At 46.8% G+C, this 13,590-nt stretch overlaps 1 protein-coding gene across 1 annotated transcript; it reads left to right on the top strand.

Annotated features, from left to right (window-relative positions):
* Window positions 1-952: 952 nt before the first annotated feature.
* Gimap8 (GTPase, IMAP family member 8) lies at window positions 953-13,060 on the top strand. The gene is made up of 5 exons (XM_033763964.1): window positions 953-1,163; window positions 4,580-5,240; window positions 7,266-7,478; window positions 10,074-10,104; window positions 11,238-13,060. Exons 1-5 carry the CDS (start codon window positions 1,096-1,098, stop codon window positions 11,903-11,905), a joined length of 1,641 nt encoding a protein of 546 aa, XP_033619855.1. The 5' UTR covers window positions 953-1,095; the 3' UTR covers window positions 11,906-13,060.
* The last annotated feature ends 530 nt before the right edge of the window (window positions 13,061-13,590 follow it).

The following is a 13,590-nucleotide window of genomic DNA, read 5'->3' as shown; positions in this document are numbered from 1 at the left end:
CAGCCTGCCCCTTGCCTTTGCAGTTGGGAGGGCTCAGCACTGCCTTAGATGCTAAAAAAGCCAGCTGAGCTCAAGTTGCTGGCTTCTGCACTGAGAGGGGGGCCCCGGGGAAGGACTTGCTCAAGGGTGAACCTGGAGCTCACGGCACTCCTGGATCAAGGCAAGTAGGTCCCACCAGGGCAGTGCAGACTGATTTGCCCAGGAGGGGTCAGAAGTCATCAGAATCATGGAGACATAAAGCAGAGTGGGGACGTGGTCCAGGGTGTCTAGCGTTCCCTCTGTGTCGCAGGATGGAAAAGCCTGGGAGTGCAGTGCACTTGAAGACCATTGGGATGGGAAACAAAGCACTGTATGGATTTTGCATTAGAAAAGGGGTGAACTTCCTTGGGAAGTTGAGACCAGGGAATTGGAACACAATGATCTCTCTCAAAAGAGCATTGTGTCTTGAGAGACACAGGAAGCCATCAGAACATCCGCTGTTCTGGAATTCTGCTCTCTGGGGAGAAGCTATCATTCACCCCAAGACAGCTCCAGCTGGTGGGCTGTGGCCCCAGGCTGCAGGTTTTAGGGACACCCTTGGGGAGAAAGGGGAGACTTGTTACAGGAAGTTGTAAAGGCTGCTTCAGGGTTAAATTGGGTGGGGAGTTGCTGGAGGAAACAATATCTTCATGTTTTTACCTACATCTTTGAAAGGCCAGGTGAGAGAGGTGGTTGTGGGCACCATGGGACAAGGCCTGCTATGAGCAGGCTGCACTCCTACATATTCTTGTTGTGCCTGGACCCCAGAGGGCAGAGGTCTGAGGAAGGTGCTGGTGTGGCCTGTCCCCAGCCTCAGTCCCATCTGCTCCTGCGCATGTCTGCCCTGTGCCTGGCACTCTGCACTTCCTGTGTGATTGCCCTGCGCCTCTGTTGTTGTGAAACCTATTTGTAGAAACCTTTCCCTTCACAGACACACTCAGAAATCCTCCTGCTGGGGACTCAGGCCCTCGAAAGGTGTCACGTCCCTGCTGTCCCCACCTTGAAACTCTAGGCCTTCCTGAAGAGTTGCTGCCTCTGGCCTGAGGGGAACCAGCAGCTGCTTCCACCCAGCAGAGGATGGAGGGATGGCATGAGGCCAAGTGTGGAGGTCCTGAGGAGGTGGAAGGCCAGGGGCCAGGCCTGAGGTATGTGTTCAATGTGTGTGTGTGTGTGTGTGTGTGTGTGTTGTGCTTGGACATGAATGTAGGGCTGATGTTGGCTTTAACCCATGAAAGCCGGCTTGGATTTCTGGGCTCTGTGGAGGTTTCCTCCTGGTTCAGCCTGTCACCCCACCCTGTGTGAGCACACACTGGGGAAGTCATGTGGAGCAGCTTTCCTAGGAGGAGGTATGCCAGGAAAGGGTGCTCAGCCTGAGGAGGAGGTAGAGGGCAGTGGAATGGGGGGAACAAGCAGGCAAGGAGTCTTCTTAGGAGCCTTCTAACTTGGGACAGTGACACTGAGCAGTCCGCAGGAAGACGTCAGAGGGAGATATTGGCACTGCCAGCCTTGCTGAGAGGCAGAGGACAGGGACACTTATTTTCCATGTCTGGTCTTCTAATATCTCCCAGATTTCACAGTTAGGATCCCACTGCCTAGGCAATGAAAGTCATAAATACTTCTCCCCAATCACCTGTATGAAGCTCACCTCTTAGCCCTTCCCCTAACTTGCTGGGCTGGGCCTAAGTCCTCCCTGTGCTGGGCCTCCGGAAGCTTTTCTAATCACTTTCTTGGTGGGTTGGGACTGTCCTCAGATGTGGGACAAAACCTTGTTTCACAGGAAGCTTTTGTCAGATGCCTGGGCCCATGGCCCTCATGGGTCATGTTCTAAGAAGAGAATTAACAGTTAGTGGATTGACTTCTGGTTCTGTGGGGCCATTGTTCACTCTTCTGGTAGAAGCATTCCTCTGTCTCTCTGGAAGGAAGACTTCTGGGCCAGCACAGCACCAGGCCTTGGGGACAAAAAGCAGAACTTTTGCTTGTGGGTCACTTGAGGTATTACTGAATGATGAGACATGGAGCTCATAAGGTAATTTTAAAAATTAAATTAAATTTTATGTAAAGTTGTACCTATTAACAGGGTACCATGTGATGTTTTGATATATATAGGGATTTTGCAATGTTTCAGTCAGGTTAGACATAACTCTCTTCTCAAATATTTATCATTTCTTTAAGCTAAAAACATTCACAATCCTTGCTTCTAGCCCTTTGAAATAGATGGTACATAATCGCCACTCACTATCCATAGTGACCGCACAGAACTTCTGTTCCAGTCTAATCCATTGATCAACCTTTCCCCACCCCTCAGTCCCTCCTGCTTCTCTCTGCCTCTGGCAGTAACCATCTGCTCTCAACTCCAATGAGATCAACTCTTCTATCCCATATCAGAGTGAGATCCTACAGGACGTGTCTTTCGGTGCCTGGCTAACTACTTAACACAAGGATCTCCAGTTCTACCTATGTCACAGATGATGAGATTTCATTCTTTTTTTTTTTAAATGCTGAGTGATATTCCATTGTGTCTATGTACTACATTTAAAAAATCCATCCATTAATTGACAGACACTTAGGTTGCATATCTAGGTTACTGTCAATAGTGCGGTAGGGCCGAGGATTTACTCAGTGGCCTGGCGCCTGCCTCACAAGTGCAAGGTCCTGAGTTTGATCCTCAGTATTGAAAAAAAAAAATGCTGTAATAACCATGGGCTTGCCAATATCTCTTCAACATACAGATTTTATTTTCATTTGATAGATTCCCCAGGAGTAGAATGGGTGGATTATAAGACAGTCCTATTTTTGTTTATGTTTTTTTTTTTTTTTTTTTTTTTTGGTACTGGGGATCGAACTCAGGACCTTACGCTTGCAAGGCAGGTGATGGAACCACTGGCTAAATCCTCAGCCCAAGATAGTCCTATTTTTAATGAACTGGGGAACTCTATGCTATTTTCCACAGAGACTGTGTTATTTTACATATCCTCCAATATTGTGTGGTTCATTTTTGCTTCCCACCCTTGCCAAGCCTGTTATCTTTTTTTTTTTTTTTTTTTTTTTTTTTTTTTTTTTGGTACCAGGGATCAAACTCAGGACCTTACGTTTGTGAGGCAGGCAGCAGAACCACTGAGCTAAATCTCTGGACCTTCTTTCATCTTTTTGATAGCAGTCATTATTGCTGGAGTGCATGTCTTTCTGTGGTTTTGATTTATATTCTTTGATTATTTGTGGTGTTAATAATTTTTTCATATATCTGTTGGTCAAGCCATTCTCTTATACATCATCTCATTTGAGACATTTGTTTTTGTAGTGAGGATTGAATCCAGGACCATAAATATTCTAAACAACTGCTCTACCACTGAGCTCTATTCCCACTTTTCTCTTTAAAAATTTATTTTGAGATAGGATCTCCCTAAATTGCCTAGGCTGGCCTTGAACTTGTGATCCTCCTGCCTCAATCTCTCATGTAGCTGAGATTACAAGTGTGTGCCACCACCACTTCTTGGCCTTTTGGTTAAGTATATAAGTGTGTGCTGCCACAGCCAGTTTTGAAGGAAGACTGAATGATCTGTGCATGATGACACATACCTCTAATCCCAGCTAATCTGGAGGCTGAGACAGGAGGATTGCTAATTTGAGGCTAACCTGGGCAATTTAGCAAGATCCTGTCACACACACACACACACACACACACACACACACACACCAGAAAACAAAATAAAACAAAACTTAAAACAAACAAACAAACAAACATAATTGGGGATGTAGCTCAGTGCTCCCTGAGTTCAATCCGAGTGCTGGAAAAAACATTTCTTGGAGTAGACAATGCTACTTTCATCCTAGGTGTGAGGACACTGAGATTAGAATGATTCAGCAGCCACAGGAGACCTCAGCTAGTGAGTAGCAGAAGGGGCACCAGGCTACCTCTTAGCCTCTGATCATGCCCCCCACTCCTCTGTCAGCTTCCCGTGGCACATAATACTCATGCCTCCCATGAATGGTGCTTTTTAGTTTGTCTCCTGCAACACAGTATTAGAGTCTCATGTACACCCTACATTATACTTGCTAATGTGTTCATGTTACCACTTGATTATATATGGCAGTGTTTCCCAGACTTGGCTAGTCATTATCACTTAGCATTTGATGAATACAGATTTCCAGCCTCTTCCTTTGAGATTCTGATTTTTCAGATCTAGACAAACCTGCATTATTTTAAAGTTTTTATGTTGTTTTGAGAAGTGGTCTCACTTGCTGTGTTGCTCAGGCTGGTCTTGAGCTCCTGGACTCAAGTGCTCCTCCTGGCTCATCCTCTTGCATAGCTAGGACTATAGGTGCCTACCACAGGACCCAGCTGGCCTATCTGACTCCCCATGGTTCTGAATGGTGAAGAACCTTCATAGAATAAGAGGGTTTGTTTCAGAGAAAAGAGTGCAGGGAAATGCTGGGAACCAGTGTAGGGGGAGTTAGGACTTCAGGAGTAAACACTTGGGAGAAGAGAGAGTGAGCGTTCTCACTGCACCCCACCTGCCCTGTGCATGAGTGGATCCCTGATGTTTGCTTCTTGTCCCTGCAGGAGCAGCAGGAGCTGGACTCAGGAGAGCCCCTCCTTGGAGCAGGGCTGCACGAGGCCCAACCTGCGGCTCCTGCTGCTGGGAAAACAGCGTGCAGGAAAAAGTGCTACTGGGAACAGCATCCTGGGCAGAGCTGCATTTGACTCCGGGTTTGGCTCTCAGAATGTGACTGTGAGGTGCCGGCGAGAGAGTGGGGCTGTTTTCGGGAGGCAGGTGGTGGTCATCGACACCCCTGACATCTTCTCCCCCTTGGCCTGTGCGGAAGCCAAGCCAGGCAACATGGACCGGTGCATGGAGCTCTCCGCTCCTGGCCTCCATGCGCTGCTCCTGGTGGTGCCTATCGGAAATTACACCGTGGAGGACGAGCAGACCTTCCAGGGCATCCAGGAGGAGTTTGGGGAGGAGGCCAGCAGGCACATCCTTATAGTCTTCACTCGGAAGGAGGAGCTGGGTGACAATTCACTGCAGGATTACATTGAAAGCAAAGAGTTTCTTAAAGCATTGGTTGGAAGTGATGAAGGCCGCTACTGCGTTGTGGACAACAAGGCAGATGAGGGCGAGCAGGCAGCCCAGGTGTTGCAGCTCCTCAGCAAGGTTGAACACTTGGTGGAGAGTCACGGACTGTGGCACGTGAACCTCAGAACCAAAGGCCGTGGATTTCAGGCAAGAATTAGCTAGTGAGGAAATGGGCCAGGGCCCAGGGTGAGGGAACAGGAGGAGATGTTCACCAGGAGTCTGGAATAGGCAGAGGTGTCAGACTTTGGGTCACTTTGGTGTCAGCAGGATGACTTTGGACTTTAGTCTTTGTCTTACATAATCCCTTGTATAAATGGACGCAGAAATGACTCTAGATTATTTCTTCCCCTGTCTTCACTGAAATCACCCTTTTTTGTCTTTTTCTCCTCTCCTTCCGATAACTCTAAAGAGTGCCGAGTCTTCCTGCAGCCTCTGGCCCCTCTTCCATTCTTTGTTTGCTTTCCAGTCGATCCCATGTTTTTCTGCTGTCAGGCTCTATTCCTTGGTGCCAAGTGAATAACTCTAGCCCAGCTCCTACACTTCCAACTTCTTTGCCCAGTTACCCCTTGGCATCTCCACTGGGATCTCTTACCCAGTCTCACACTTACCCTGCCCAAGCTTTGAGACTTCCCTCTTAAATCTCATAAGACTTCAGTTTCCCGCTTCGCTCAGCAAGTGGTGATATTGTCCACCCATTTTCTTCACACTGAAGTCCAGAGGTCAGCTGTGATACCATGGCCAGCTCTCATCGAGAGATCATCAAATCTTGTGCAACTAGCGTTCCCGATTTCCAGCTTCTGCTCTCCATCCCCATGACCACCATCTGATCCAAGCCAGAGTCCTATCTTGCCATTGCTATTTTAGTCTGCTAATGGCTTTCTCTTTATTCATTCTTGGCCCTCCTTCCGCCATCTATTTCACCCACAACAGACAGGGTGATACTTCATGTGATTTTTTTTTTTGTAAAGGTAAATGTACAATATTTACAACTAAGTTTGAGGTTCCAGAGTGCAGGCTTCTCCTCTGAGGTGCTGACATTGCAACTGAGTGACTTCTGCCTAGAAACTCAGCACCCAGCAGGTTAGTGTAGGAAGGGGAATATTGGTTCAGAGGACTCTGTGAGCCCAGGTATCAGGGGTGAAGAGCAAGTACAAGGTAAGCTGGGGAAAATTTTGGTCGGAGAGACTTTATAGAGGTGATAAATAATAAGACCAAACAGGATGGAAATAAGACAGCAATCAGAAGTTACTGAGCACCTACTAGATTCCAGACATACTTGACCAACGCTTTACAACAACTCTGTGTAGAGATGCTCTGCAGTGGCAGTAGTGTCAAAGCACAGGAAACTGAGCCATGTAAGGTGAAAGAAATCTGGGAATCAGAGCTAAATAGAGAGGACCCAGGGAGAAAGATGACTGAAGGTTCAAAGATTTTAGGGGGAAGTCAGGTAACGAAGCAGAGGGAGATTTCCTTGGCTGATACGGAGAAGTTAAGAAAGATAAGGTTAGAGCCAGGTGTGGTGGTACATACCTGAAATCCCCATACTTTAGGAGGCTGAGCCAGAATGATAAGTTTTAGTCCTACCTGGGCAACTTATTGAGATCCTGTCTCAAAATAAAAAATAAAAAAGGACTGGAAGTGTGACTCAGTGCAAACCCCAGTAATGCAAAAAAAAAAAAAAAAAAAAAAAAAAAAAAAAAAAAAAAAAAAAAAAAAAAAAAAGAAAGAAAAAAAGTCTAGGGTGTGTCTGAGAACAGTGGAAGAACAAATCCCTCAGGATTGTGCATTACTATTTTTATTTAGGGGGAGCAATTACGAGGCAGGATTCAAAAGGCAGGAGGAAAGGATGTCAGTTGTGGGTTTGATTTCCTGTCCTGTCTTCTCCATCTGCCCACCTGATGGACCTCAGGTCAGAAGTTTTAGCTCCATACTGGGAGCAGAAAGAAAAGGAGACACTGGAGAGGTTGCTACCTCTGGGGACCTGTCACAGTGGCATCAGTGGGGTTCAGGACAGGTCCACAAAAGCCATCTATGTCCAAGCCTGTGATGTTGGATTGACAATATCCTGGTCAGCATGTTACGCTGCAGGATAGAATTGAATCTCCACTTCTTTACCTTGTGAAGTGGTGAGATTATAGATCCGCATGCATCATTTCTCCCTTTGTTTTCTAGTATTGTGTGAATGGAGCTGCATGTCAGGAGAGGGCTGATCCATGCGGTAAGTTGATCCCTTTAAGATGGAAGGCTCATATCTGCACCCCTTCAAGGCATTATGTGGCTAAAGTGAAGTGGAAGAATTTTGCATGTGGATCAGAAACCAAATGCGCCGGGAGACCTCATTCAGCTGGGTGCCCACACCTGTCCCCAGGGAGCTTTCGACACTTGTGAATCAATGCAGCCCCAGCCAAGGTCCTAGATGCAGCATGTGTCCCTGGACTCCTCCACTGTGTTGTGGAGCTGGGTTTGCTTCCTGAGGCTTCTTTCTTAACTCAGCCTCCTCTTCCTGGTCCCACGTTTTACTTCCGATGGGAGAGCGGAAATTACTTCTACATGGACATTAACTCACAACATTCACCATTGGGCTGCAGGCTCTGTGTGGTGGCTGCCACCACCCTTATCACCTGCAGCCTTGCATTGCATGTGGATCCCCTCTTTCTGTTTGGGGGACACAATTTCTTCCATAACATAGACACATACAACTGATGCAACCATCCCTTCATGGATGCACATTTAGCTTATTTCAGGCCAGTCTGGTGCAAGAACTGCATATTCGGAGTCCCTGTCCCCATAGAGCACCCCAACATAATGAAGCTATAATTTCAATAGCAGTGGTAATGATTGTAGTGGACATTCTATGCTGGGAAATGACATATAAATTTATATATAATTCAATCTTCATAGCACATAAAATCGTATGTGTACACACATTAGTTCCCACGATGACCTTGCAAGGAAGTTGTCTTATTATCAATATCTTCTTTTTCTAGATGTGAGCTCAAGCAGTGGGCATTCAAGATTCTGTTTGTGCCCTTCAGTCCAAACTCCAAGGACAAACATGCAACTGAACAAAATCAGGCTTAGGGACTGAAGGTAGTGAGGGCAGAGCCATGTGTGGTGTCCCTGGGCATCTCAGAGGCAGAGCACTTGTCATCAGCTCATGCTAGGGGCTTTGCTCTGGGAGGAGTGCTGCTAGGAGTTGGAGGTAATAGCCAGGTTTAAAAAGTCTTACCTCAGAAGTGGTAAGTGTGGAGCCAGGCTGGCATGGTTATTCGTTAGCCAGAAGAGGGACATTTGGGCCACCCTCTTGATTTCGTCTGCGTTCAGACATATTTGGGAGGGGGCGCATTCACTGAGCACTGGTGTTTAATACTCTGTGGCACTGGGGATGGGAACAAGAGGGTACCATGTCCTCTGGTGATCGCTGGTGCACTTCTGGATCTGGACACTGTTTTTGTTTGTTTGTTTTGTGGTACTGGGGATTGAACTGAGGACCTTGAGCTTGCAAGGCAGGCACAGCTCCACTGAATTAAATCTCCAGCCCTCAGGACACTTTTTAATCACTATACTAGTTTGGCTTTCTTGTTTTGAAGAAATAATGATTTATTATTTTGGTAAGAATAATAAAGGAAGAATACATTGGACTTTGTTTATGTGGGATAGCACTATTGGGTAAGCTCTCACTAACAGACATGCGTTTGTACAGGAAACAGAGTCATTAATAGGAGTTAGGTTGAAAAGTTTGCAAGGTGCTACTGTGTGGAGCAAGGTCCAGAGGGGAGAGAGTGAGAGAGGGGAGCTTTGAGGCCTGGGCTGGGCGCTTGGTGCTGGTGATAAGATGGTTTGGGATCTGTGGTACTGTGCTGTTCTGTTGAGCCCGGCCCTCACTGTTATCTTACTCTGTGCTGGAGACGGGAGCCCATTTTAAAGAAAGTGTGAATGGCAGTGACAATACAGCAAGTAAGGCATGAAGGTAGTCAGGGGCCAAAGACCAGGAGTGCAGTGCTAATGAAGGACAGGCCTCACCGGCACCGGATGGCTGTAGTGGCCCAGCTGCCCTCACTCTCTGCTACTGACTCCTCACTGAGTGTTACCACTCTGGTGACCTGAGCTGAGACCTTCCATGATGAGAAAGACACATCCCATTTTCTTCTAATTTGGAATCTTCACTGAGGAAAAGCACCCAGATCCCACTATTTATTGGGAGCCTCCTGACAAAGTACAAATGTGGTGAATGGTCAGAGAGGCTGGAAGGGCTTTCAAATGGATTTTGGAGAACAGGTAGGGTAGAGCCGGCTGGGTGGGAAGCTGGGGGATCCCAGAATATTCTACAACTTGAAGACAAGGAGAGGAACTGATTGTGCCTCTAGGGAGTGGGGCAGAAGACAGTGATCCAGAAGGACATGAGGGTCGTAGCGCTAATACTCCAGGACAGGGAGTTTATACCAGATCTCCGGGGTGCTTGGGGGCCAGATCCTAGGTTTGGAGGCAGGGTGTGAAATACAGGATACACAAGGGGTGCCAGAGCATGAAAGTGCTCCATTTCAAAGGAAGTATAAGTAGCATATGGATGGGCTCAGCAGAAGCAGCTCAACAGTTTCTCCTGGAAGAAAGGGTCGGGCTGGGCACTCCTCCTTCTTTGCTTTGAAGTTATACAGGTAACCTGGAAGAATTTCATAAAAGAAGGCCTCTGTGAAGAGGCCCAGAGCCAGGGGAAAGGCTAAGGAAACTACCTCCAAGGGTTACACATGGTGAGACCTCTGTGCTTCTGAAAATTCCGCTTCTAGGGATGTTTATTTTCCTCCATCACCACCACACAGAACAGCTAGTGAGTATTTTTATTTTAACTACAAATGCCCTTAACTCATCATGTAAGATTTAAAGTCTCACTTCCACTCCACAGATCATGAACAGCCAAAAAGGCCTCCACGATGCTGGGCCCTAACACCCAGCGAGGCTCCGGGAGCTCGACGGAGAAATGAGAAACCCAGGAAGGAACACACCAGGCTAGATGGTAAATAGACCTTTATTAGTCTGGCTAGACTGCACTCCAGAGCCAGGTAGCTCAGAGAGGCAACTGCTCAGGGCTGAGGTACTTTTTATAAGGTTTTTCTAAACAAAGAGTCAGGGAATTCACAGAACAAGACTGCAAACACATTGCTTATCTTATGCAGGAAATGTTCTAGAGTCACCTTTTGTCAAACCATTTGCCCCTGGGCGGGCTGTTAACCAAGGTAGCAATTAGCATATGAAGAAGCACAGTCTGGCCTATTAGCATGGAGTCACTTTAGCTTATTCAAGTTTTACAATCAGTGAAAGACACAAGGAGGTCCAGTATGATTTTGTGTGTGTGTGGGGGGTATTGGGGTTAGAACCCAGAGTCTTCACACTGAGCTGCAGCTCCCCGCTCCTGTTTGGTACTGGGGATCGAACTCAGGACCTTGTGCTTGTGAGACAGGTGTGGTGCTACGAGCTAAATCCCTAGCCCTGCCCCCCTCTTTTTGAGACAGGTTCTCACTAAGTTGTTAAATTGTCCAGGCCTGGGATTGAACCTGGATCCTCCTCCCTCAGCTTCAGAGAGCTGGGATCACAGGCATGAAGCATTACACCTAGCTTCAGTGTGATTTTAATGAATAACAAATTTCATTCTGATCCCAGAAATGGACTTGCTGATCCACTGATGGTATATGCAGTTAGTGTTTCATGAAAATCACATTCTGGAGAATAGCTTTTCAGGTACCTCAGAGAGGGTGCTGAGAATCAGCCATAGTTGTAGCAGAGACAGAAGACAGACATGAGATGTGTAGACTGGGTCTAGTGTGTGAAGGCACAGATAAGACCAGTGGCTTTCACGGGTGCCAGGGAGTAAGAGGAGATCCTGGGAGAAGTGGGCAGAGAAGATTCAGAGATCAGAACACAGCACAAAAAGAGTCTGCAGTCCGAATCCTGCTGCCAAGTTCAGATGGTGTAATCTGGGACAAGCCATCCCCGTGGGTGGGGACAGACTGGCCAGGAGAGGAGGAGGCTACCATGCTGTCTTGAGCACCCTCTCTGCATAATGTTGCCACACTGTCCTGTGAATGACTTAGAAAGATGAGTTCTATGCCAGTCCACACTCACGAATCTGTCCCAATTTCTTTTGCACAGGAACCCTGAACATTATCCTTGTGGGAAGGAGTGGGACTGGGAAGAGTGCAACCGGGAACACTATCCTGGGGAGACGTGCCTTCCTCTCTCAACTCCGAGCCCAGCCAGTCACCCAGACATGCCAGAGTGGCCGGAGGACATTGGACGGGCAAGATGTTGTGGTTGTGGACACCCCATCCTTCCTGGCTTCTTCCTGGTTAGAGGAAGAAGTTAAACACTGTTTGTCTCTGTGTGAGGGAGGAACCAAGGTCTTTGTCCTGGTGCTCCAGCTTGGATGTTTCACTCAAGAGGACAAAAGGGCAGTGTTGAATCTGGAGACCATCTTTGGAGAGGATGTTATGAAATACATGATTGCGCTGTTCACCCGGGAGGAAGACCTCAAGGGCGGGAAGATTGAAGATTACACTGAGAACACAGATAACAAAGCCCTTAAGAGTCTAATTAAAAAGCACAAGTGGCCAGTTTGTGCTTTTAATAACAGAGGCACTGACCAAGCCCGGGAAGTGCAGGTGAAAGATCTTTTGAAGAAGGCCAATGACCTGAGAAAAAGTCATGAAGGGTCTGAGTATTCCTCTACGTGGGAGAATATCAGCCAACAAATTAAAAATGCCCAGAAAAAATACAGTTGCAAAATATCCATAAGTACTTTAAAAAATATGTTTCAGTAGGTAGCTGAAAGGCTTGGGGTCTCTTCCTGTTAGGAACATTGCCATGCTGGGAGAAGGGTGAGTTATGGTAGGACCAGTGGGATAGTAGGGAGGTCGGTGGCTTTCATGGCTTGAGAGGCTAATCCATCCTACCTCATGTGGTAGCTATTTGTAGGCAAATACATAGGCTGGGGCAGGGACGAGTGGATTGTGAAGGAGAAATAGGGAACAAGGCAGAAGAATCTAAAAGAAAGGGTTAGAATCTGATGGAGTCAGGACACCACGACCAAGGTCCACGCCAGCTGTGGCATCAGATTACAGATAGTAGTGCAACAACCATGGGATCCAGGCACAGAGAACAGAGCAATGTCCAGTGTGCACCTGGGCATGGCAGGTGTGGGAGAGGACTCCAGTGGGCCTCTCTGTGGCCCAGTCTGTCCTCCAGGTGCACAGGTAGCTCCTCCTTCCAGCCCTCTCCTTCCATGCCTGATATAAAGCTGGACACGTCTTCCCTTCCTTGTCCTAGAGAAAACAAAAAGCCTGTGAAGGTTCAAGCGATTTTACCGCTAACTAGCACAGTAAAGTAGACCAAAACAAACACTAGAAGCATAGCACAATTTGAATAGAGAATTGCAAAATTTTAACTTTTATTCTAGGTTTCCTGTAGGGGTTATTGGAATTCCTCTACACTCCCCTCTGCCTTTAAAAAAAATTCATAAATGTTAATAACTAGGTTAAAACTCAGACAACTCAAATAATATTGGTTTAAACATAGGGTTCATTGTGTCTCATATCAAAAAGTCCAGTAGCACTCAGTGTTGGGCTGTGGGCATCAGAATTCTAGCTTCCTCCTGTCTTTCTGCCTAGCTTTGGGGGCACATGAACCCCACAGTTGAGCTTACTTCTTAGTTCCAAGGTCTATCCATGCTCAATAGATTCTTTTGGAAGCTTCCTGAAGTGTGCAATGCATGATATCGTAAGTATAGATTCTTCTCCCAGGTAGATAGGGAGTTGGATGTTTTCTATAATAACCACTTTATTCATGCTTTAAGGACAAGAGCTATGACATAATTCTGTTATTTACTTTCTTGTCTCCAGACAACATTTGTTTACCTTCAAGATTAACTTATTTATTAGAGCATGGGTTGTTACAATTAATACCCATAGGCACCACATACCTCTTAACATGGGAACTTCCTGAAAATGTGTGTGTAAATGTATTGAGTTCAAACAATAAAGAGGTATAAGATTATGAATTTGCAATATTTTCTGATCTCTTCTTTCCTTTTTTTTTTTTGGGGTACTGGGGATCGAACTCCGGCCCTTGTGCTTGCAAAGCAGGTGGTGGAACCACTGAGCTAAACCCCTGGCCCTGATCTCTTCTTTCCTGACACAGAAAAAACATGTGTCCATGGAGAGGCAACTGAGATATCTTGAAGCAGGAGAGGTCTTTACCTCTTGAATGAGTGACAGTTGCATGCTGGGCAGACCTCTGCAGTTTATGGATCTCTCACACTGGATATTTCATTAGTGCAATGACAAATAAATACAACCGACGTTAGAATCAGGAATAAACTCGGGAGGGCATTCTGGTCCTCTTTCCCTTCTGGTTGAAGGCAGGAGCAAATGCTAGTGTGCCACCTGTGGCCGAGCAGGTGACACTGGGACTTGCACCAGGCTGGTGAGGCACAGGCTAAGCAGTGAAG

The sequence above is a fragment of the Fukomys damarensis genome, unplaced genomic scaffold (assembly GCF_012274545.1).
Source record: "Fukomys damarensis isolate Sample0158 unplaced genomic scaffold, DMR_v1.0_HiC HiC_scaffold_16, whole genome shotgun sequence".
Classification (NCBI taxonomy): Eukaryota; Metazoa; Chordata; class Mammalia; order Rodentia; family Bathyergidae; genus Fukomys; species Fukomys damarensis.
The sequence above is the reverse complement of the archived record's forward strand: the minus strand, read 5'-3'. Positions and strand labels throughout refer to the sequence as shown.

What these genes read in the sequence shown, in the direction of transcription:
- Gimap8 (XM_033763964.1), top strand. Translation starts at nt 1,096, where the DNA reads ATGGAGGGATGGCATGAGGCCAAGTGTGGAGGTCCTGAGGAGGTGGAA. An exon ending in GGCCAGGGGCCAGGCCTGAG is followed by an intron (nt 1,164 to 4,579) that starts GTATGTGTTCAA and finishes TTGTCCCTGCAG; the next exon opens with GAGCAGCAGGAGCTGGACTC. An exon ending in GGAACACACCAGGCTAGATG is followed by an intron (nt 10,105 to 11,237) that starts GTAAATAGACCT and finishes TCTTTTGCACAG; the next exon opens with GAACCCTGAACATTATCCTT.